Below are 26,110 nucleotides of genomic sequence, written 5' to 3' on the forward strand. Positions count from 1 at the left end.
TGTAGCAAATTTCGCATGTCCTTAAGTGCAGTCATCCTTTAAAACAGCTGCTCAATTTATAGAAGATCAATTTATGCACTTGAAAATTAATTGTTGTCTTCCCTCAAATCATATACGTTACTGCATCATACCGCTATAGATATTATCCTCCGTCATTTTCCTTCTTGCATTTTCTTTATCATTGAATATTTTTTACTTCTTTTAAAAATTGAAGAACCAAGACTAGATTCCTTTTTAAAATTTCAAAACCCAAAATACAAATCAATTGTAAAACAAAGACTAAAACTGTTTGTTTATTTTTTCAAATATATATTCCGTCCTTTCATCTTACTCCTGTTTCTCATAAATCTACTTGACCTCTAATTATGATATAAGAAAATATCAATTCAACATAGTCATTTGCTTAGTTCAAACACTGAATGACATTTCTTTTAATCATATATGGATAAGAATTACATAGAACTATCATCACATCATTGAAGGTGATACATATTTATCTGCAATATCCAAAGCGCTACCGCCAGTTATTCAAAGTCAAAATTATAAAATAGAATAATATAAAAATAAAAATATACATATTTCACATGTAGTACACTTGGTCATGCATCGAGGTATCTCAGAACACTGTATTCCTTTTAGCAGCGCACCTCATGATAGAATATAATACTCTTTGTTTTTCCTTGTTAAGATACTTATGGGTCAAAATGAGTGTTCATGAAGACTTGCCTGGTCAATGCTATGAATAATAATAAGATGCAATCTCTTTGCCAGCAACGAGCAGGTCTTATGTTGCTTTGAAAAACATCAAAATTCATTAACACAATGTTAATATTTGCACTAGGCTGACTGTAATGACATGTTGATTTCCTCGTCTTTCTCATTTGTACGATTGTCATCGCTACCAAGGGTGTCATACATCTTCTCTTTCTGCATAACATTCTCCGCAGTTGAAGTTTTATCACAGTCTTCCTGTGAATTACTGACCACGGGCTGCTGACTCATTCTTCTTCTGTAATAAAATGAGATATAAATCTATTTTACATCTTTGTTTTCAATTACAAATATTTTTTTTTTTTTTTAGAATATGAATATATAATTAAATTATATTTGTAACGGCCTTTTAATTTTATAGATAAATAAAGGATATTCAATGTTTGTAGTTCGATGTAGAATTTATTTCACGAATGGGACAGAATTAAGGTCTTCCGTCTTCAGCGGAAGACCTTCTTGTTATTCTTAGGTTTCTTTTCCACTATTTTTATTATTAAGGTCTTCCGTCTTTAGCGGAAGACCTTCTTGTTATTATTATTTTTTTCTTACCGATTTTGTGCACGCGAGTTCTCGAAAACGGCTCAATGGATTTTCTTGAAACTTTCAGGTCTGGTAGAACATCGAAACATCTAGAACAATGTTTTTTTTAATTTTGATGACGTCACTTCCGGTTCGGGGATATCCGCAATTTAGTGATTTTAGGAGGGTCACTTTGTCTGAGCGTTTTCCTAAAAGCCCCTGATCATAGAAGTATGAAATTTTCAGTGATGATAGAGCAACCTATGAAGAAGTGAATTTTGTATCTCATGACAACCGGAAGTACAAATCGCCGACTCTCGCTATGGCTCGAAAATTGGCATATCGAGAGATTCAAAATTTCTAACACTTTTTCTACAATATCTTTTAGTTGGAATTATTTTGTTATAACATATAGAACAAAAGTAGTGCAGAATTAAAAGATCTTTCAAATGATATTATGAAAAAGGGGCTGGCTCCTAAAATATGGGATCTAGAGGAGCCGAAAGTTTTTCCTGATATCTCAAAAAGTATTGAGAATTTGTTATACATCAAAAAAGCAAAGTTGTTCATAATGACAACTAGCACCTAGTGTGGTCATCAAAATTCGTCAAATGACGTCACTTCCGGCCAAACAGGAAGTAGTCAAAAATTGACTATTTTCACAGATATTGGCATTGAATTGAATTATACATGTCACAGAGGACGTCCGACCGTATTTCCTGTCGAGAATTGTCACTTTTGTCAACTTCTGGTTAAACCGGAAGTAACCATAAATGACGTATTTCTGCAGATATTAACATAAAATCAAATTATATACTTCACCCAAGACTTCTGACACAATTTTCTGTCGATTGGGGTCTCTTCCTGTCAAACGGGAAGTAGTCTTAACTTGCTTCACTTCACCAAAAAAATCAGAATAGATTTCAACGATAAAGATACTAAATACAGATCAACATGATCTGGAGGCATTCTTTTTCATGAATAGTATACTTATCATTTACCCATTTTACAAGCAGTTCTGAAAATCGGACGGAAGAACTACTCGTTGCCTTGCAACGAGCATTGCTCTAGTTATTTTTATATTTTTCCGAGCGCGAAGCACGAACGAAAATATCAAAAAACCCTGTCTCACGAGTGGAATGAATTCCTTATCCAACTGCAAACATTGACTATTCTGTTTGATTCATTTTCTTTGATTTCCCTTTGCCTCTGTCTTTTCGTAACACAGTGTCCTGGGTTTGACGTCATACTAGTCGTTGAGCGGTTGAGACGTCATAGCGTTGCGATTATAGATTTCAAAAACATATTTGGAGAAACTCCGACAGCTTTTTTTCTGTCAGGATGGTTTCTTTACTCTTCCTTTAGCTTATAACACGTCAGGGAGTTATTTTGTTCAAAATACTTTTCGTTTTGGGAAGGAAAATCGAGAGTTTTTCGCCACTTCTGATATTCTCTCATACTGTGACAGAATGTCACTTTCATATTTTGACACACTGTGTCACAATATCACTTTTATTCAATGGATAAATTACACGTTTTCACTATTGAAAATGTAATAAATGAGTTTATATTGTATAACCTGTGTTGCCTACGTAACAATCACTTAAGTCAAACATGTATATTAATGTTTGACATTAAATTTAAAATTTGCACAGTGTGAAGGCATTTTTGAAGAGAAAAATGTCTTATTTTTGTCCACTAAAAATAGCAAAATTTAATTTTAAGCAACTAATTTAATAACTACCGAACTAACACAGCATAACTGCCCAAACGAAGGTTATACAGTACAACTTGGGTAGCTTTTTAATTCATTCTTAAAGGATATTATCTCAACGTCATGATCGTATGTTTTAATTATCTCTGTAATTATTGCAAATAGGAAATTTTGAAATAATTTTATTTGAAGTGGAGACAGAATCAATAAAATTCTTGACTTACTAATTGTTTCTATTTATTTTCGGATTGGTGTTATTCCATCTTAAGTTTGCAATATATTTCAAATAGTTTGTACACTAAAGATAAGGAAGGGGTATCTATAGAACGTTATTCTTCCAAGAGCATCTTGTTAAATATGCAAACCAAGTATCATTATTTTTCTTTTTTTTTCTTTTTTTACTTTTTTAAGGACTTATTTCTGTTCATTTTGTATAAACTTTTGACCTGCTGTTACATTTTTATGAAAGATAGCTGATATCAATTATCATTCTTTTCAGGCTGAATTTGAAAATAATTTTTTTTTTATCAAGTAGTAACCTCATTCAGCAGAACATCTAAATAACGTAATTATAAAGTAATTCTACTTTCCTTTCAAGGATTTAAAAATAAGATACATACCTTAAATAGAAAATATACACAGCCAGTAGAGAGACACCCACAATACTGATACAGAATAGAGATATAAATACATGAGGTGTATCACAGGTGTTGGCGGAATTCACGTATTCGATGTTTCCAGTAATGTTTATTTCTTCTGTAAATGCAATGTGAATGAATAAATCAAATATATATAAAGTTGACCAAAAAAAAAAATGGAAGAAATATATAAGCATATATAACACATTTGGACTCAAATATTATTTACGTATTGTTTTCAAAAAGAATTCCTTTAGTTAAATACAGAAAGGTATATCAAACTTATGTATGTCAAAGGTCATTTTGACTCTCTTTGTCTTATTATTATTAGGTATTCAAAACTGAAATCCGATATATAAAACATTCAATTTGGCTAAGGTTTTGGTAATCCAGTAATATTCTAGATACTGAAGTTTGACTATAATGAAACAACTTAAGAGAGTTTAAAAATGTTAAAAAGTCACAACCTGTGGTCTTATCAACAAGTTTAAGAAGAATGTCATAAAATGTAGTTGTACCAATCCGCACATTATAATGATAATATCCTTTGTGTATTGTTACACGAATCTTGTGATATGTAGATAGAACAGAACAAAAGTTGGGACAAAAAATATGAAATGAAATCATACCTTCCAAACAGTTCATTCCCTGCCATCCACTTTTGCAACCACCTTCACAGGAACCAGTCACATGATCACAAACTCCTGAATCATTACAATATGCACTACATTTCTGCCTACAATCCAGACCATACCACCCAACGTCACATTCTGCCAAAAAATCAACCATTTTTTCATCTATTAATTTTTCCTTAATGTATTCCTTAGATTTAGTCAACATATTCTATACACAACTTTAACAAACTGGTTTCATACACATATGACCGGTCGTCGTAGCCTAGTGGTAGGGCGCTTGCTTAAAAATCTGGGACCGCGTCAAATCTTAGACATATAACAAAGGCGGTAATTGTTTTGTTTTGTTTTTTTTTTTTTCGCTCAGCGTCCACCATTAGAAGTGAAAGTCACCGGACTTCCATATTTGACTTTAAAAAGTATGTTCCCTACACGTAAGGATTTGTCACTGCTCAATGGCCAAGACTGCTGATTTAAAGGGTCTTAGTTTGAGACCCTTCACCATCTTTGGTGAAGATTCATATAAGTATGAATTCTTGTAATGGACGTTAAACAACAAACAGTCAAACAATCATAGATGCATTTATCATTACTGCAGGCCCGGATTCAATGTAATTCCCACTGTACTATTTCCCATTGTACATTATATAAACAGTGCATGTTCGGATTTTTGGAGGGTAACTGTTGAAAATGACACCCGAAAAAAAAAATCATCGTCAACCCACGCGTCAACTCTTGTCCTCCAAAACATGCACTTTTATTTTATTACACTGAAATCTGACCCATAAAAAAGCAAAAGTCTGATACTGTCATTCTGAATCAATTCTCGTTTTAAAATTGAAAGGTTATCAAACTCTTTGCCAATATTTTTTTTTTCCAAAAAAAACTAATAAAATGATCCACAGACCTCTCAAGTGTTTTTGTTTGGTATTGAGAAAGATTTAGTTTTCAATAATATTGTTGTTGTTGCTGCTTTTGCAATCAATCCTAATCGGAATCATGATTTTATGACCGTCGTGTATTTCCGCTTATTTTCAACTGACTTGTTAATAAATCATATGCAAAGCACATATAAAAGGTCTGTGACTTCATTGTCGTGTTACCTATTATTTGCTCAGTGAATATAATCCAATCAGATTTCATTGATTAAGTATTGAAAATGGAGTATACTACCAGTCAACGAATGTAAACCAATCAGGTTTCAGGATTTAGGTATTTAAAAGGAAGTATACTACCAGTCAATGAATATAAACCAATCAGATTTCAGTACTTAGCATGGTGTACAATCAGTAATAAGATAACATCACTACCTATGGTACAAATTTCTCCTTTGTATCCGGCAGCACACCCATTGGGACAGACTCCATTCATCTGATTGCACACAACACCGCCTCGACAATGTCCACACCGTATGTCACAGTTCGTTCCATTCTTCTCGTTGCAGTCTAATATATACAATCAATGATTATGTTCAATAATAACACATACTTCAAGTTACTAAAGAAAAGATAAATATAGGATATTTATATGTTCTGTACTTAAAAAAGGGATACTATTACAAAGGAATTTAGATTTTAAAAGTATGTTAAAGAGCAACTAATCATGCCATTCTTTACGATGAAACATTTCTGAGTTATCTTTTTTAGACTCAGCATTGAGTCATATGCATAATTAAGGCTATGCCCAATAACTCCAAGTTAATTAAGGAAGCATTCGCGAAACATGCCTCTATCCTTTGATAATAGAATAAGTTTACAATGTAAGATACAAATCAAGCAATTTTTGAGGGATTGGGGAGGGGAACTTTTTTGATAGCGATTGAATCCCTATTCCAAAAAAAAAATAAATGAAAATTAGATAAACAAAGTATTTCAGACGGGGAAAAACAATCATACAATCATTGTTAAATGTGAAATTTTGAGAACTAAGAAACGATGTTTCGTCTATTTCTAAGTTATTTTTCCAAGGAGAGAGACATGTTTTCCTGAATAAAAATTTCTCTTATGCTGTATATATTTACCTTTGTCACACAGGAGACCTTCCCATCCTGGTTTGCAGCCCCCCTGACAAACACCAGATTTTGAGTCACACCTGTTAGAGTAGAAGCAATGCGGGCTACATTTCTTCCCACAATTTTTGTCATAGAATCCAATTGGACACACTGAAACGTAAGCAGAAAGATTTATCAGCAAGCAAGTAACACAACTAAATCGTGGACCGTTTATTTATATTACACGAATTTGATTTGATAGAGTAAATATACATTTGATGAGTTATTTTGGTAATTTTGTTTTATCTCGCATACAGTTTATTTAGTAAAGATGAAAGATGATCTATTTAAAATCTTAGTTTTTAACAAAATAAATATGTACCAGTCTATACTGCAAATAAAATCATATTTACTTTCAGTACACCTGGTTCCATGAAAACCCCGTTCACATCCGTTTTGACACTTTCCATTAACATGATGACACTGTTCGAAGTCCAGACAGTCTCCACAAAACTCCCCACAGTTCTGTCCAAAACGTCTTCCACTGCATTCTGAAAAGAAATGTTCATATCTTATGAAATAGTGCATATCTTACATTCATGCAAATTAGACCTATTGTTAATTCTGTTCTCAAATCAATCTTTGATCAGTTTTCATTTTTTTTCCAGGTTTTTGATACGTTTCTCCAAGTAATTAAGACGTTTTATTAAAATGCATATTTCTTTTTTTAATTAAAACTGCAAACGTATACATGTACTTGTAACTTTATTTACATATAATTAACATTACAAACTCTTCATTCAGGTAATACGTCTACCTTTCTCACAATATTGTCCAACATATCCTGGTTTACATCCTAAGCACACACCAGTATCGATGAAACAGTACTCCTGGCAGTTTGTGTGACATCTAAGAGTACAATTTGGTCCAAAAAATCCCGACGTGGGACATCCTAAAAAAAGCATAAATCTTTAAAAGGAATCATTGTAGAGAGCTCAAATATTTTTTTTCCCACAGAACACACACTTCGAACATAGTTTTCTCTCTTAAAATGAAGCAAAGACTTACATTTAGGAAGGTTTTCTCCAGCAGTTGTGGCAATAATATTTTTAAATTCTAAATGAGTTTTTAATTAACGTTTGTAATTGTGCTTATGAATTTTGTATTTCTCTATTTTTTTTTTCTTTTTTTATGGGGGGGGGGGTCAATGTATATAAATTTCAGAATGTTTCTCACAGTATATCACAATGACCTTCACCTTATTTATGTGATTTAGTATAAGAGCTCAAGTATTCTCCTATACCGTTTATTACATTCAATACTTATGTTCAAAAATAGCCCATGCATACACAAAATAGGTCATGCTTGTTTTCTCTCAGAATTTTTCTACTCTTTTTTGATATATGTAACGAACTCATTTGCTTGTTTACTTCGTATGTTTTCCAAAAATTTATCTTCTTATTTTTTCTCTGTGTGCTTTTTTTTAAAATAATAATTTAATTTGTTTTAAGATTTCCATCTCTTTTTTAAATCTATTCCTAAATTTCTACTTTAACTTACATTATAAGGCTATCAGTGTAGGATGTAAGATGTGGTTCTTACTTACCGTAAACCTCCACTTCGCACAACTCAGTAAATGCATCGTGAGAGTAGTCAGCTGGGTATTTCACTCCATCTAGTCTCTCATTGTAGTAGATGACGTATTGTCCATGTACAGGACAGCTTATGTTTAAGACAGGTGGTATGGTGGCTCTGGTGTAGTTTGTGTCATGAAAACATAAATAGCCGTCATTTCTATAGGTTGAGTTGGATACGTATAAGTAAAATCCTAGAAACCTTTTGGTATATGGATGACTGGGACCTGAAATTTAATTATTTAGTTTTTTTTATCTGTATGACTTTGCGGAGATTGACATGAAACAATAGTAACAATAAGAACTCTTAGATCTGGCTCCGGGGCCATAAAACTGAGACGAGCTCACTTTTGATCTTAGTCTCACTTTTACAAAAGGAATATATAGTGGAAAAGTGAGACTAAGATCAAAAGTGAGCTCGTCTCATTTTATGGCCCCGGAGCCAGATTAAAAAAAAAAACAACATAGAAATTGGGAGGACATCTTGTATCAGATTCTACCAATTTTCATATTTGCTTGCTTTATCAAATCAAATGAAGAAAAAGTTGTTGTTGTTGTTGTTGTTGTTTTTTATAATTTTTATTATCATTATTATTTGTTAAATAAGAAAATTTTCCTTTCTTAAATTATGCACTTTAACAGAGTATTTTCGTTTACTTTTTATGCAGTATAAGTGTATAGCAGCGGACTGGAAAGCGAAGGACTCCTTGCATTGCAATTCTTCAATATTTTTTTAGTGAATGTATAATTAGGAAATTCTAATTGTGTTAAATGTAAATATACAATTTTGCAAATGTTTCCCAGAAACTAAACAGTAACAAAATCTTATATACGAGCGTTGTCCCAAAAAGTCGTAGACAAGGAAAATAATTTAGTTTCTCTTTGCTTAATTAAATTTCTTTTCTTGTCACAGTAGAAAGCAACATTTTATGATCATGAATTTCAAGTTCCATGATGATAACACTAAATAAGAAAAAAGTGTGAAAATGAAAGAAGCATGTAATGTACATCGGCGCACGAAATCAAGCATAATTTACACGTCTCTTACGTCATGATCATTTTTTTAAGTACTGTTCCGAGTGCTTAACACGCGTCTCTTAAGCATCCAATTATTTTTCTTTAAAGGACAAAAAACACTCTTGTCTGACGGACTCATTAAAATTTACTCCTGTCTATAGTATTTTTTTTTAAATTTCAGTCGAAATTTAGTCAAAAGGTCGCCCTACATATTGGGTAGCAGAGAACCACAAAGTTTGACGGCGATCGTGTCTAATAACGTTCCTCACCGTCTGATTTTAACAAACAGTACTCTACTTCTTATATGCGTTATTTTCGGTACGAAAGTGAAAACTATCAATGACTTTCATACCATTCAAAAACAACTTCTCTATTGTTTAATATCACTTCTGTATTCTTTTTTCCGTCTCTGAAGTGGACAAACGGCATTTAAAACAATTTTATTTTATCTCCGTGCGCGGCCAGTGCGTTTGACGACATCATTTGCAGCAAACTCAATTCCAACAACACTTTAAAAATTATGACACCAATCCTATGTCTTTGATGCTATTAAATTTTGATATGTTATTAAGATTTTGTTTCTGATTTCATTGATATCAATTTGAGCTTGATGTTTTACATATTACCAGAGAAACAAATGCAATTGGAATAATTACATACGTAAATTATTCCGAATTTTGTTCGTGCGCCGACAGACCCTATCAGCCTTCTTTTAAATCGTCATTTTATTTTTACAATGAAAGTTATATATTTCAGAATTCACTTTTTCAAGGAACTTTGAATAAGTGATGGCTATACAAAATTTAGTTAGTATTGGTTGAAATACTATGTTTACAAAGTTATAAACATTGTCTACGACTTTTTGCGAAAACCCTCGTATTTCTAAAACTTTGCAAAAAAATTATTTAACTGAAAGTTGTATATTTTCACTCCCCACCCACCCACTGCCCCAAGTTATGTGTCTTTGTCAAAATAATGTTGTTTAATTAAGTAAATATCACTACTTTATTGAGAGAGGTACCTATTCAAGCAAAGATATTTTAATTTTGGAAGGAAAAATGTTGTTTGTATTATTTATCCTTAAAGTGTATTAATAAGTGATATCAATATTATAAATTAGAAGACAAAAATGGGATAAACATTTATTTTCACGACAAAATATCACAAATTTAAAGCTTTGAAAACTGTCGTTACACGCAAAATCCCCCATGGGAATATTCAAAAGTTGGCAGGTATGAACGAGGATTAAAGATACATTACATACAACAAACAACATTTCTCATCTCCCATACAGAAAAGCTATATTTCTACTTTTCAGTATTTTCTCCAATGAAAATCTAGTGAGAAAATTTAAATTTTATAAAATACAAAACATAAATTTTTGAATATGTTTTTAAAAAAATCCATATAGAATAAGTTTCTTTTATTTTTATAACTTTTGAAAAATTATTTTGAACTGTAAAGATTCATTTCCCCGTTTTTCATCAAATTATGTTGCTTGGCCAAACATAAAATTGTTCAACTAAATAGATATCACTGTTTTGGTGAGAGGGGCCTCTATTCAAGCAAAAACATTTGAATTTTTTAAAGACAAAACGGCGTTTTAATTTTTTACCCTTTAGCCTTTAATAGTAGGTTTAAAATGTGATAAACACGATTCATCCTCTCTGTGATTAACAGTTCTTCTACATTGAGTTGTGTTTGTAGAAAATCAAGGGGAATTATTTGATTTATTAAGGGGAAAAGAGAAAAGAGGTGGACTTTGAGAAATCAAGAATTTCGACAGAAATATAAGTTCAAGCCATCGAGAAAATAATATTTTTTTACATACCCCACTTTATATTGTCCGTCCTGTAGTAAATTGTAATGTGATGTATACTGAGAATAGATGTCAGATTAACCCACCAGGTGGCAGTGCGAAGCTTGGTGTTTGATGTAACACATTGCCCTCCAAAACTTGAGAGGTCAGTCTTCAATCCGTCTACAGCATTACTGGCATCGGTTCTGTGGTCACCTGGGTAAAATTGGCTACTTTGCCATGACGGTTTATTCATGGCAATGTTTTCTAAAATTCAAAATTTAAAATTAATAAGTGAGGTAAATATTGTTGTAAGAAACATATGAAATTGGAAAGTGTTAGTCATATTTTCCTGTTTACCGTATGCACTTGAGCAGAAAACAATCGCCTGGAATGTAGAAATAAAAGCTGTGATCTGTACCATAGTTATGTTTCACCAAGAAATGAAGTTTGAGAGATTTATAAATATTCTATAATATCATATTACATCTCTACGTTAAGGACGCAATAAAAAAGGGCCGTTCATAAATGAGTAGTTAATCTTATTCATAAGTATTGCATCCCTTTTGTTTAATGAAATTCCTGTTTATTCAAGTGCTGTTTCTATAGCTTGTTGCCAATTAATTTATGATTTTCTCTTCTTACTTCATTGTCAAGCACTTATTATTAATTGTGTCACAATGTTCCAAATCATATTTAATATAAAATAAGCTCATGTAGAGAAATTATTGCATTAAAATTTGCTATTCTTTCGATAAAGGAGCAGATCTAGGGACAGCATAATGGCTGTTGATAAATTATATGAATCTAGCAATGGCACTGGAATGAAGATATCGAAGCTTTTTTTTTAGTTGACTCCGTTCCTTTGTGCCCATCTTTTCGTAAGAGTAACCGTAGATATATATTTTTATTTATTTACTGTATCGCTACGCTACGTGGCCATATTTAATTGATAGTTTACACTTCTAAAATCGGTGGATTTGAATGAGAATTTACCAAAACTCTTTATGAAATATATAACTTTCGCCTTCTTAAGATGTATTTTTTTTTTTTCGAAACATTTTTAGTCGCATTGCAGTATTTTAAAGTGAAAAAAAAAATAAAGGGAGAAAAAGTTAAAAGCTTTTAAAAATACTTCATGCAGGAAGATGAAATTTGATCTACACAACCAACTGCTCAATATACTTTGAATATGCTTCATATCAAAAACATGGTAAATTTTTATTCAATTGTACAGGATACAATATTGATATTCCAGTTTGTATGTGCCCATCATGAGCCAAGATAAAGTCTATTTCAAATAAACTACAGTAAGTAAGAGATGTAACCCAGTTCGAACTAACGTTCCTTAACAGCACAGCAAATGTACGGAAATGGATTCATTAGGAAAAAGAACTCAAATACCCTCCTCCTCCCCCTCAACCCTTCCCCAAACGTTTAATCGACCCATGTACCTTATATCATGAACCATTCTAGGTTTTTCTAGATTCTCTGCCTTATAAATGGAAAACCTCAAATAAATTATTCACCTCACATAATTAATAAGTTATTTGTCTCAGAGGAAAATAAATGTGTCTGAACAAATAGTTTGTACAGGGTGCTTCATAATATATGTCACACATCTAAATGGGCATAATCTGAATATCAAGCATGATACCAAAAATACCAAAGTACCATAGACAATCATATTAATCTAAAATTATTATATTGCAAAAAAATCGGGAAAATAATAATACCATGAAGTCACTGACGATGTAATCAGTTATGTCATAATTTCAGCTGTTCTCAAAATGGAGTAGAGCTTGCAAGAAATATTTGAATTTGTAAATTTTTATTATAAGCATGGTATCCTAATTATTGTACATGATGTGATGAAGAAAAATATCCAGACTAGAAAGCCCTGTCTAGTTTTTATTTATAAAAGATAATTAAGAAGTCTGAACAAAACATATTATGTAAAGATGAAAGACAATTAAATCCTGGCCTCACCCCCCCCCCCCAACAAAAAAATGAGAACATTGTCAAATTGAAGGCAATCATTGCGAAAACCTTAAGAAAGTCAGTTAGATCTGAGTTTAAGGAAATGGGTTGTAACAATGTAAGTGTATCAAGTGTATTTAGAAATCTTCGAATTGAATTGAATGTGTGTCTGCATATAAGATTTCAACATTGCAGCATTTAAAGCCAACTGACATTCAGAGTCGGTTAAGTTTGCTAAATTGATTGAAAGAGCGAAAGAAGTGGACGTCAGCACATACCCGTAGTTCTGAAATGACACATTTATTTAAATGCATCTTTGAATAAAACAAATAAATATGCACTTTGGGGGTTCTAACAAGCTCGATATAAAACAAGAAATTTGTCAAGTATCCCGTGAAAAGTAAGAAACAGTGGTCAGAAATTTCTGAACACGAGATTCTTAAGTTATTTAGGACAATGGTAAGGAAAACACTTAGAGTACAACATTTTAGGAAATCGTTGCCATAGAAACTGAAATGGAGAATGTTGGATACTTCTGACTTAAAGTAATAATTTTGAATATCTGCTGATTAAAATGATATATAAAATGTATATGTAACTTTTGTTGTAATTTTTCTTTCTGCCTTCAGATGTGTGACATATATTGTGAAACACCCTGTATCTTGTTTTCAGAACAACTGTAATTTTCGAGCAAACGAATATCTAATTCGTCCTGACACATATGTAATTTGTATCAAATATTTAATTCTTTCGAACAAGAACTTATTATCCGAACGAATATTTTTTTTCTGTCCTTCCCTTCCAAATGAGCCGTAGTTTTGTATTTCATCTCCTCATTATGATTAGTTCTGCATTTGATACGTAGAGCATTGCACTAGACAACAAAGTGTATACGCACAAAAACAACATCATATATTGATATAATTTTCAATGCTTTGAGGAATTAACATTAAATCAGTAATTTGTACAAGCTTAAATGTTATTTATCAATGTAAATAAATATGAAATCTAAACAATGACCATGAAGATAATATGGAAATAAATTATCTGATTCCCGTTTTACAAAATAAATTATGATTTTGAATATTTTTTGTTGGCAAAATAGCGCTTTCATTTCAAATCTTTAGAAATTTCACAATAAGTAAAAAAGCAATATAACGTCACAATAAGCGGAACATAACTTCTAGCCTCTAAAGTGACGCCATAATTACAATGCGGGAAAACTGTAGAAAGAAAATTAAATACACAATTAAGGTCGTTCAATAATTTTCAGTCTCCTTACATTGTAACTCAGATCGCTTTGTTATGGTTAAATGAACATTTATTTTATTTGGTCTCCATGAGTCAAGGACGTACACTGGGTAGTTTATTCAGAATTGAAAAAGAACGAGAGCCACTCTAAAACACTGCCAAACTGCTGTTTCAAATATGAGCAACAAAAATAATGTAAGCTTAGCACTTTGTTCAGCCGTTTTTAGTGTCTCAGGGCTATTCTGAAAAGTGAATACAAACAGGCATTTCATGATTGGATTAAGAGACTTAAGAAGTGCATTGAAGTAATGGGGGTTAATTTGAAGGAATAAAAAAATCTTTAAATTATCACTGTATCTTTGTATTACAGCTAAGGACAAAAAATGAATTGAATGCCTCTAGTATTATATGGGGGAAACAAGCAACCCGCTTCGCTCCCGTGTGCTTGTCCATAGACAACATATTAACTCGATATTCATGGGAAACTCATCTGAATATTGAACAAGCTATTTACATGTACCTCTGCTCAATAAATGAAATATATTGAAATAACGAACAGTATTCAAGCTCAAAAGTCCATTAAACAATACAAAATAGGAGCAGAGCAAACACGGGCCACCAAACATCAGAGGTGGGATCAGGTGCCATGGAGGAGTGATCATCCCCTGCCGACCGGTCACACCCGCCGTGTGCTCCTTGTCATTATCGGAAAGTAACGGAAAAATCCGTCGACAATTCAGTGTGTAAATAATGGCCTAAAAATTAGTATGAAAATCATCAGTCAGCATTTGACTCAATGATAAATTGTATTTGCTGACAAGGTCATTGTATCGATCATAGAACTTACGAAATGATGACTTTAAACGAGACAGCTGATATTCATGTTTTATCAACTCGTTTGTCAATAATTTACCTCGTTTTAGAAATTGTACATACGTAGAGCATGCTCTTGCGTATCGAATCAACTGAGATATATACACTCCGTATGCAGGTGATGAAGGTATATTGCTGCATAAATAAGGGAAGTTGACGATTGAAAAGTTAAAGCCATCACATTTATCATAAAGCTTGGTTGCTAGATTACCATTAACGTCTTTTTCAAGTAAAATATCCAAATATGAAACAGATGTATCAGACTCTGTGGTATCGTATATTCCAAGCTCACCGGGATATATCGTATCGACATAAGAATGGAACTGACCATTGTTAATTGACAATACGTCGTCGATATATCTAAATGTCGAGTTGAAGGCCACAGCAAGTGTTTCCTTCTCTTCACCTATAAGCTCAATAAAAAGATTTATTGTGATTTTGGCCATTCTCTAATTGATGATGTGTAGTATAATAGCGAAAAACAAGCAGATTAAGTATATGGGGTAAAATATAAGTCACAGTAAAATTGTCTCGTTATTACGAGATGACTAACCTCTCTATATAAAACAAAACTCCGATGTAGTTAAAACAAATGTTAAATACAATCGCAAAATCTCAATATATGGGAAGCGTATGTAAAATGTATAAACAAAATCTTGATACATGAGTGATTTGCGAAACAAAAGGACAAATCAATAGTATTTAAATGCAAAAAAAAAATCTAGTGTGTGCCGGGTATGTAAAAAAAAATGTAGACCCCATTCACAAAAAATTGAATTGCAGTCCCCAAAAAATCAAAAGTCTAATATAAGAATGAATTTTATTTAAGAAATAATGAGATATTTTCACTATGAAAGTCAGAATATTTCCATTATCTCCAGTCCCACGTAATATTTTTGATATTAAATGGAATTAAAAATTGTATATTCACATATCATTTTCAAAATTGCCATTTAATTATGAAATTCGGGAGATATTCATGCTAGAATTTCAAACAAATTCTTAAAGTCGCATTGTTATCAACGTTCCATAAACAATTATTAAAAATGTTCTTATATACCAGAGTATCAAAGACCATAAGTAGAATTAAACATGATATGGTGTAGACATAAATTGAAAAGAAAAGGAATTTAAAGCTTTAATGCCTTACATTTTGCAAATTATAAACATGTAGTTATAGGACACTTTCAACGTCATTCATTTTCATTAATTCATGACTCTAATTTCATTAAAATCTTGGCTTTATGAGAGAAAAAACACATCTAAGAAAAGAAAGAAACACCTAACAAAAGAAGAAATATATGTTGAACTTTAAATGTGGATTAAAAGTGAGTTAAATTACAAAACAGCAAAATATAATTGGGGACTAGAGTATTGTACTGTTCAAATTGAATTTATAAATATTTTCTTAATAAATATCTCATCCCAAATACATGACTCCTTGGCTGCTTCATGCATAAACAGTTTTGCTGTATCTGTCCAAATAGCGGGAACAGGTAAAACAAATTTTACGTCCTTTTCTGTAGCACCAGGCAAAGGTTGTTAAGAGTGTTCATTAAGTGATCCGTTAAGTACTTGATGGACAAAGAAAATATTTTAATTGCAGGGAGCTGTTTTCCGTTGAAGTCGCTTAACATTGTTTTTCTTTGTTCAAATTATGAAACAAAAGGAATCCATAAACAACTTTTTTTTCCCCCTTAACCAACATTTTTTTTTTAAATAAAATTAAAAAAAAACAAGAAATAAAGAAAAATTATTGTGATGGATTTTCAGTCCAACATTTAACAGAATTTTTTTTCTGATGAAAAAGATGAAGATAATGAATAGAGATCGAGCTAAACAAACTTACAAACAGTACAAATCTGTGATCAGGGCATGGAACTCTGATACCAAGAAATTTGAGGGGTGGCAACAGGGCTAGGAGGATCAAGCATCCCGTGTTAACCTATCCCATCGCTTTGAGCTCTATGTATTAATCCGGTGGACGGACTTTCCCTTAGTCAAATCTAGTACTGAAACAAATTAACAAACAGGCCTTACAATTGATATGAAATATGTTAATCAAAACACGACCCAATGATAGGCTATATTTGCTAACGTTATCAATATAACGACCATGGAAATTTACGAAATGTTGCTTCAAACGAGTTTGTTGAAATCCCTGCAATGTAAACGTATCTGTTCGTAGCCTGTCTGGGTTCAAAAATTGTCTCAGAGCATGGTCTTGGGTATAGAATAAGTTTGGAGGCATAAACACCATATAATGTAATACCAGTGTATTACTATGAAAATAAGGAAACAAAGGTCACAAATTCGGATGTTTTCTGGTGTTATACGGTAAAAAAAATCCCTAATGTGGAGTTCCTTATAATTTTAAATGAGTCATTTTAGACACTTTTCAGAAGGTTTATTTAAATTATCTGCTTTTGTTAAAAAATATCAGAATTTATCCATGCATTGATGACAAAAGTTATGGGATATCATTCTTCAACTGATATAAAGAAATACAGGTCTTTTAACTGTTGAGCCAGATTGTTCTTTCACGATAGAATCACGATGCATCGCGAAAGCATCTACCTCTCACTAATAACATGTACGCTATATACTAACAAACAGAAATTTAAACTCTACTTTCCTTCGTTTTATAGAGTTTCATTTTAAAATTAAAGAAATAAAAATAATCATAATGTCGCTTCTTTGATGCCGATTCTGTGTAAACTTCCTGTGCCTCGTATCCAACGGAATTAAATGTTTCGTCCGGATTCAGTAAAAGACAAGTGAGATTTTTCTATGAAAAGGTGTGACGTTCCCGAGTTCCAGTTCTGAGAGATGTGAATTTTCTCCGCAAAGAGGAGGCATAACCATTATATGTTGTTCCAAAATCTATTGCTGTTACAACCAGCCAATCTGTAGCAGATAATCTAAACTGACAAAAGATTTTATTGCCTTCATTCACAACTTTCTTTTGACATTATATAGTTGTGAAGGAAACATGAGCAGACAATTGTAAATTATAAGTGTATACGTGACATCCTTTACACGTAAATACAAAGTTCAGATCGAATCGATATGTGGAACACCTCAACTGCTTTATTTGAATAACATTCATGCTGTGATGATATTTCATCATTATATGCTTTATATGGCTAAATACTTTAACATTATATGCTGATATTTTAACTGTCAACCCGGAAATGAACAGAAAGAATAAGAAGTAGCTTAAATTCGATTGATTTTATCTCTTATCTGTTTAAAAATATAATTTGCTAGATAACCAATTATATCCAGTAATTATGAATTTTATATTGCTTAAAATGAAATATATTATAAGAGAAATATAAATACATGAGAACTAGAATATGGTTTCAGTCAGTGTCCTGGTTTACTTATAAACATGTTGATGGTCAGTTACAGCGGACTAACCGTAAACCTTTTTTCAATGCATAAATTTATACGACACTTCACTTATTTGCATTTTGTGGTTATTTGCTAGACTTTCAGTCTCATAGATATGGTAAATCAAAACATACATCAAGTGCAAGCTGGTTATCTTTATTGATTATTGTTGGTCATCCTGATTGAGTGTCCTGATGATGCTACATCTGGTGGTCACTTTAACAGTTTAGGGTCACCTAAGGAATTTGAATAGGACAGAAGGCGGGATCATTGGAGTTCAGATGGGTTAACCTTACATACTCTGATGGAGAGTCCCTGGAAACGAGAATTACGTGGGCGATGCGAGACTTGTTCATCTCCAATAGGATAAGATCTTGCTAAAGCATTTAAGTTTGATGTCCGTAGTATAAATGTTGCTGCACACGCTCTCCGCCTAAACAACTACCTCGGTCTGTGAGGGAAACCCAACTTATGTCCCCACAGGATTACTGGACTTTGATAAATATTCGATTGGCTTGGATGTTTACTAACTTTTTCTTATTAATGAACATTTTAAAGTAAAACGAATTTACTTAATGTTAAAGAACTTTGAGCAGCTTATTTTTACTTGTTAAATTGAGCGAATCTTTTTCACAAGTTTAATTCAAAAACTTTTTGACAATTTAAGATCTTAAAAATATTTTAAAATACAACGCAAAGTATTCTTTTATTTTTTTACTAAAATGTTACAAATTCAATTATACCTGTTGATTACTCTTGCGATTACAACGTTATAATTGCAATTGTTTTACAATTTTTTTTCAGGGATGATTGCTATATGATCATCCATAATTTTCATTCATGTTAACCCGGAAGTGAACAGAAAGAACCAGAGGTAGCTTAAATTCGATTGATTTTCTCTCTTATCTGTTTCAAAATATAATTTGAAGAATTTTAAAAGTGCCTTTTCCTATCATGTATATTTTTTTCCCACTAACTGAACGATCTCGGTAAAAACTTCTTGTTACTTACAAGGAAATCACATCTAGACATAGTTATTGAAGACGATTAGATTTTCTATTACGACTTGTTACATGATGTGGCACTTCCGTGCTTTTTCACATTTACTTGCAGTATTAAGATCCCTTATAAATTTCAATCATGCAGGGGCATATTCTTTTAAACACCCATTGTAGTTTGTGAACAATGCTGTGATCCCATATATTATTTCATTTTAAAATTATATTATTATATTTTTTTGCTTGTCAGCTGCATTATATATAGAAATGATGAACTTAATTTCAAGATTTCACTAGGGGCGCAACACTTTCCAAAAACTCAAATATTTCTATAATTCATGTATAAAAGCTTGTCATGATGCATTGAATGTGTATCTGTGCACTAGACCCGATTTATTAAGAAATAGCGAAATGTACGAACAAACATGGAAACAAATCATAAAAATGATATTTGCTCCAAGTAATTAGCCTCTTAAATATTGTATAAAAAGTTATTTAATTTATAAAAATTTTATTTAATTATTGGATACAATTTTCCATCTGAACATTTCACTTGAATCGCCCTTTACAACATAAAACTGAATCAAGTTTTACTAAATGACGATACATGAACAAGTGCAATGCGATCAGTACTTTGTTAATAATCTGCAATGTGGAATTCAACTAAGGACAAAACAGTATGTCTTAGTAAGTTTTGATAATGTTCTTCGACATTTTTAAATCAAAAGCATTTCATTTTGTGATATTTAAAGGGGTTGTTACAAAATAAAATTCCAAAGTTTGGAGACTTTTATAGTCCCCCCCCCCCCTTTTGAAAAAAAAGCTTATGTTCACGATTCATATCTACATGTATAATGCATAAATTATTATTCTTTCTGTAATTTCAATTAAACCTGTTTACGATGTGACCATTGGGGCTAGCGCAGTTGTACCATCAAAAACGCACGAGAAACAGTTTAGACTGTAAAGTCACATGACGTCGGAATTCACAGAGACAGCCGCAATCGTAGCTACTCGGCCATTTCCGTAACCACGAATATCGGTTACGGAAAAGGACAAGCGTGATGCGAATGAGACAGCCGAGCGTCTGGTTAAAAAGACTGCAGGTTTAAAAAGACTGCAGGTCTTTTGTAATGTTGAATGAAATACGATGTAGAGTAGATGCAATTTTTTTTTTTTTTTTTTTTGTTTCTTTTAAGCTCTCTGCAAAAATTGTTTGATTGATTGTATGTTGTTTTAGGTCCCATTCGAGAATTTTTCACTCATATAGAGACGTCACCAAATACCGGTAAAAGGGCTTCAAATTTTGACCCTTTACTCGGCATTCAGGGCCATTGAGCAGTGAGGGATCTTTATCGTGCCAACGCCTGCCGTGACACGGGGCCTCGTTTTTTAAGGTTTCATCCGAAGGACCCGCAGTTTTCACTTCAAAGTGCCGAGCGCATGGCGAAGGAACAGATGCTACCCACTTTTTATCGACTTAGGTAAGTTGCGACCGAGATTCGAACTCACGACCTCCCGATCACGGAGCGAGCGCTCTACCGACTGAGCTACCGTGAACGGTCTCTTCGAAGAAAGAAAATTAATGTACCTCTTGGTAAGGAACAATTATCCTTGGTCATTTGTCTATTTTGTAATAGTTTCGTGTGGAATCCTGGTGGCAAAGGAATTTTGCTAATGTTGCACAAGAAAATTTGCCCGACACAAATGTACATATTTTATTTCGAATTTTCTCTATTCTTGCTCGTTAGTCTATTTAGCTCGCATAATCGCGCTGTTTCATCGATTGCCATTGCATTGGTAGGTTAGTCCATTCCTATCCCAACTTTATGTATTTCAAAAGCTGTAATAATTATGTGTGTAACAGAGATACTTGATTACAATCTAGCTAGCAAAATATAAACCCAAGAAACGAAAATATATATACATTTTCTAGTCAAAAATATTTGTATTACTGGAGTAGTAATTTTTGGGGGGAAAAGTAGCACGAATATTGCGATGGTATTGTGCAGGTATTTCTTTTCAAATAAACAATAAAATTAAACCCTTTGAGATTATATAATGTTAATCATTTACATGGCCGAAGGTTTGTAGGAATTTTGCCGATCCATAGAATACTATAGAAAACATAGGTACAATATGCCTGTGCCCCTTTAATAAAATATCTGATGATCTTTTTTTTTAAATATAGTTTTGCTTGCCAAGGAATTTTTGGTAGTTGATAGTGACCCCCAAGTAAAAATGATGCATGCCCCACCCCCCACCCCCCACCCCCCAACTGAAACTGCTTCCTACAGGGCTAATAGAGACCGATTAAAATAAGTAATGAATTTTAAAAACGACATTTCTTTTCGTCGTTTGTCCCAAGTTGATCAACATCTCTCTCTCTCTCTCTCTCTCTCTCTCTCTCTCTCTCTCTCTCTCATTTCCTGGGGTCCGTGTTTTATGCCCTCTTCACAAAAATGTATTGTTTATAGATTTTTGAGAGTAATCTCTGTTCGTTATCTTATTTCATTTAGCGCACGATTACAGTGTAATACTGATCAAAATTGTTTGAAATAAACACACGAGAAATGATTGTAAAAATAAATTGTAATGTTACATAAGGAAGAAAATACCTGTACAGGAAACGCATATCCCACTTTCCCAGTTCAATTTAAACTATTTATAAACAAGGACATATGAGATCACATTAATGTGTATCATTTCGAAGGAAGATATTAAAGCAAAACTGCGTATCGTATTACCCTTTAGGCAATAATATCAGAAAAAGATGTCTATAATTTCCACAATTTTCTTTACCAGCGTCTTGAGATTAGCTTTTTGTAAGTATTTATTGTTTTTAATTTGTTTTAATATAAAAATAAACTTATAAACTTTGAATGTTAAAAACATAAATAACTGAAATATACTTTCATACGTTTTAATGTTTTAAGACCTTACTGGGATTTGAAAACATTCTTTATTAACCTTAACCTTTACGGTCATTTTTTAAATTAAAATTACATCTACCACCATCAACATTTTACTAGCCTATTTCCGAAATGAAAAATTAATGATAATCATGAACTTTAATTTTTTTTTGTTTTTTTTTTTTTGTTTAGCCATTAATGAAATATACAACAATACTTATTGCATTGTCTCGGAAAAAGGGAGTGAACGTCTCGAAGAAACAACTTAGATTATATTAAAATCAACCAACGGTAGTGAGCATAAGATCCCTTTTGCATCCAATGAAAATTGGAAAGATGACATTACATGCAACATCTCTTCTCTGCTCCTTCCTGCTGGTATAAAATGCATTATATATCCTCAATTATATTTACTTTTTAACACATTTTTATTTACATTTATTTACATTTACATACAAATTGTATATACTTCTTGAGTATTCATATATGTATGAATTTCAGATTTTTGTGTAACAACATCACTAGGTGAACAAAATTCATCTGAGCGTCATACGACGTTCGGTGTGACAATGTCGACTCAGTGTGGACACGACCAACTAAACGGTAAATTATTTCACATAAAAAAGACTGTTGTCAGTTTTGTATCCATTGTTACTACACATCTATTTACATTTATATTTTCATCAGAGGGCATTCAATAATCTTCCTTTTGCTTGTATTATGCGCCCTTGATCGTATAGTTTTCTTCTGTATGCCTGTCTGTTTGTCCACAAAAATCTTTTAACCTTACTTATAAATATTACATGGTTGATGCTAGGGCTTTCTATATCATCTTAATCACTAACGTTTCCAGTCTTGTATTCCACCATATTTCAAGTTGACCTCGATACTTTTATTTCTTACAAATATATATTGACTGTTGACCTTAAACTTTTTGATTACAAAAATATCAACAGTACCTAGATCTATATATCGAACAACTTAAACATTATCCTCCATTATGTTGCTGTCCTTCTTCACCTTACAACCTGCTAAACACGTCATTGCTGGTGACGTAAATGTAGTTATCAATAAGGACCTGAAATCCCTTATTTTAAAAGGAGCTAAACTTCAGGAGACCCCGATCTTTCAACTGGCGTCATAAATTCATAGCTCTTCTGAATTCTGTAGGAGAATACGCCATGCAATGGGCAAATTATGAAAACGACGACCTTGACGCTTTGTCAAAATGGATTAAAAGTATCGGATAAATATGCTTAAATCTTGCAAGGAATCTTATAAACAGACCCATTTTTATATTTATAACAGAAATTATTTTTTTAGAAATTTGTACATGAGAAGTAGAAACACTTTCTGTAGCCTTCAACTTGACATTTAGATATATGTTTCGAAAAAGTATTATCAAATAACAATAGTTATTTCCATTCGTATGTCGACTCCGTGTATCCCAGTGAACGTAAAATGAAAAATAACAAAAAATCTGACACATCTGTTTCATAATTGGATATTTCACCTTCATTTTTTTTTCTATTGACAACTTCCCTTTCTTCTACAATGAGGCAAGCTATTTACAAGCATGTTGCTGAAACAAGAACATCAACAAGCCCGTTTAAACTTATCATTTTGCAAGTTCTTTGGTCGATACATTTTCAGCAAATACCATATATCATTAAGTCACACAGTTTCGTCGACTGATTTTACCATTTTCCCTATCATGACAAGGAGCACACGCCGGATATGAGCGGTGGACAGTGGATGCTTACTCCTCCATGGCACCTGAGCCCATCTCTGATGTTTTAAGAGGTCTGTGTTTGCCTAACTCCCATTTTGTTGTGTTTCAATGGACTTTCAGGCTTCGTTATTATTTTACTATTTCAAGTGTTTAGACCTTTCTTAGAGTACCAACATTTTTGACTTTTCAACCTTGACCTTTGACTTTGAAAATCTTTTATCTTGTTCATTTCGACCATTTCCACCAATTCTAAACCTAAACAAGATTTTGGGGGTTGGATGCTAGGACTTTCATATTTCACTTTTGTATTCGTTTTGAAAAGAACTTTCTCTTGATTATATTTATGTTGTCGATAATGATGATGATGATATAAATATTATTATTATCATTATTATTATTATGTTGTGTTTTCAATGAAGACAATTTTCTCAAGATTCATGGTGTGGATTATAAAATGTTCACATTTTGATGAAAATCAATGATATCAAGAACATTAGTTTCCAGTTGTTTGACTATTTAGTTAGGTGATACATAAGCATATTTCATTTAGATAGTAGACTGAGAACTCCAGAAACCTCGGATTGCAAGGACCTGTCTTACAGTTTGTTTGTTTTTTTTTTTAAATTTATATCAATATTGACTTCATTTCGAAATTCTTTCAATCTTTTATGTGTTATGTGCTAAGGGAAAAAATCTGTATTAATATCTCCTTTCAGACACCTTATATGAATCTTCGTTTGGAGCTGCTTTTGTTGGATTAGTTTTTGGTATAATAATTACATCTACGGCTTGTCTGATCCATGAAAGGCTTCAAAAGTAAGTCAACCCTTTTTTTCAAATTTTAGTTACTAAGGTTAAAAATTTGTAGAAACCTTTCTCTCTGAAACATTGTACCAATCCGCGATTGTAACTGCTAAAATTCTTAAGGATCCATTTAATTATATAAAATATTTTTTTTGGCTAATAGTTTTCTTTTATTCAAACATAACAGACAAAAGAACAAAGAAGTGTCTCAAGTTCTGTATACAAAAGATTCTACGCACAATTGTAATGAACCACAAAGCCAAGATATCCAAATGAGTGATGTATACAATGAAATTATTGATGAACACGTAATTATTAAGACATTTCTACTACTATTACTGGAGTTTTTAGTCTACTATACCTAAATGACAAGCCATGGTACTTTATTGAAATGTATTTAGAGAAAAATGCGAAAAAAAAATCATTTAGATTCAAATGAATGTAGTACCGGTATTTCTACTAGGTTAATTCTTGTACTGAGAAATACGTCAGATGTTCTGGTAGCTTGCTATAAATATGAAGAAAATATGTCCAGGAAGTCTGAAAAAAGAACATTCAATTTAACTCGACTTAAGTAGCGGTGTAAAATTAATATTTTTTATATTTACATTTTGAATCAAATTTGAAGAAAATTATCAGAGAAAAACCAATAAAGTCAAAAATGTTAATGAAGCTGTTAAGGTCAAGATCTAGTAAATGAAAGGTGCCTACAGATTTCTCCAATTTGAGAAATAAATTCCTTTAATGATGCTTTATAACTTAAGCTTGGTCAAATAAGGTGTTTCCGGGCATAATTTGTAGATGAACAAGACGAAAAATCATATTTTAAACTGTCATTTTCAATGAAAAATTAAGAAAACCAGTCATGATTACGGGAGTTATTTCCATATCAGACAAAGGAAGTGTATCCAGATTGCCTATAGTCTCTCAGAAAAAGATAATTTGTATGTTCTTAGCCTCTTCTTTAAAATAATATAAAATTGAATATAGGTATCGGGATTACTTTTCACATGATTTCAAATTGAATTCCACGAAAATATTTTTTTTTTCTACATAATTCTATTAGAACCGTAAAGTACGGGAAAAAGAAAGTTAAAAATTGATTATGACGTCATAATGGATCTAGCATCAAAAAGTTAGTCTAAAGTCATTTACTAGATCTTGACCTTAATAGTAGTTTGAATTTAAATCTTACATTTTTGGCTATTGTACTTGTCTTTAGCTAATTTTCGGGGTTGGGGTGTGATTTCTTATATAAAAAAAAAGGTAGTTGGGGCTGGACAATAGATACAATAGATGAAGATTGCATTGTACAAATATTGGGCGTTTGCATCTGAAAATTTACTAAACATTTTGATATATTCCGGCTGTTGATGTAAAAATTCAGAGTGATATATCCTGTTTTATATTGACACGTGGATCATCCTTTTTATAAACAAAAGTCTTTAAGC

The 26,110-nt window shown here is 32.1% G+C and overlaps 1 protein-coding gene across 1 annotated transcript; it reads right to left on the reverse strand.

The window, feature by feature from the left end:
* Positions 1-320: 320 nt before the first annotated feature.
* LOC133198005 (multiple epidermal growth factor-like domains protein 11) lies at positions 321-11,112 on the reverse strand. Its single transcript, XM_061334161.1, has 10 exons — positions 11,074-11,112; positions 10,747-10,980; positions 7,871-8,125; positions 7,082-7,216; positions 6,678-6,815; positions 6,295-6,435; positions 5,585-5,719; positions 4,272-4,412; positions 3,625-3,760; positions 321-1,009 (listed from the first exon to the last, which is right to left on the reverse strand). Exons 2-10 carry the CDS (start codon positions 10,967-10,969, stop codon positions 838-840), a joined length of 1,476 nt encoding a protein of 491 aa, XP_061190145.1. The 5' UTR covers positions 10,970-10,980; positions 11,074-11,112; the 3' UTR covers positions 321-837.
* Positions 11,113-26,110: the final 14,998 nt, after the last annotated feature.

Source organism: Saccostrea echinata, unplaced genomic scaffold, assembly GCF_033153115.1.
Source record: "Saccostrea echinata isolate AGI-Se365-2 ecotype Australia unplaced genomic scaffold, CSIRO_AGI_Sech_v1 ptg000032l, whole genome shotgun sequence".
Taxonomy (NCBI): domain Eukaryota; kingdom Metazoa; phylum Mollusca; class Bivalvia; order Ostreida; family Ostreidae; genus Saccostrea; species Saccostrea echinata.

What these genes read in the sequence shown, in the direction of transcription:
- LOC133198005 (XM_061334161.1), bottom strand. Translation starts at nt 10,969, where the DNA reads ATGAATAAACCGTCATGGCAAAGTAGCCAATTTTACCCAGGTGACCAC. An exon ending in TGGACAATATTGTGAGAAAG is followed by an intron (nt 6,816 to 7,081) that starts GTAGACGTATTA and finishes ATTTCTTTTCAG; the next exon opens with AATGCAGTGGAAGACGTTTT. An exon ending in AGGAGAAATTTGTACCATAG is followed by an intron (nt 4,413 to 5,584) that starts GTAGTGATGTTA and finishes ATTTTTTGGCAG; the next exon opens with AATGTGACGTTGGGTGGTAT.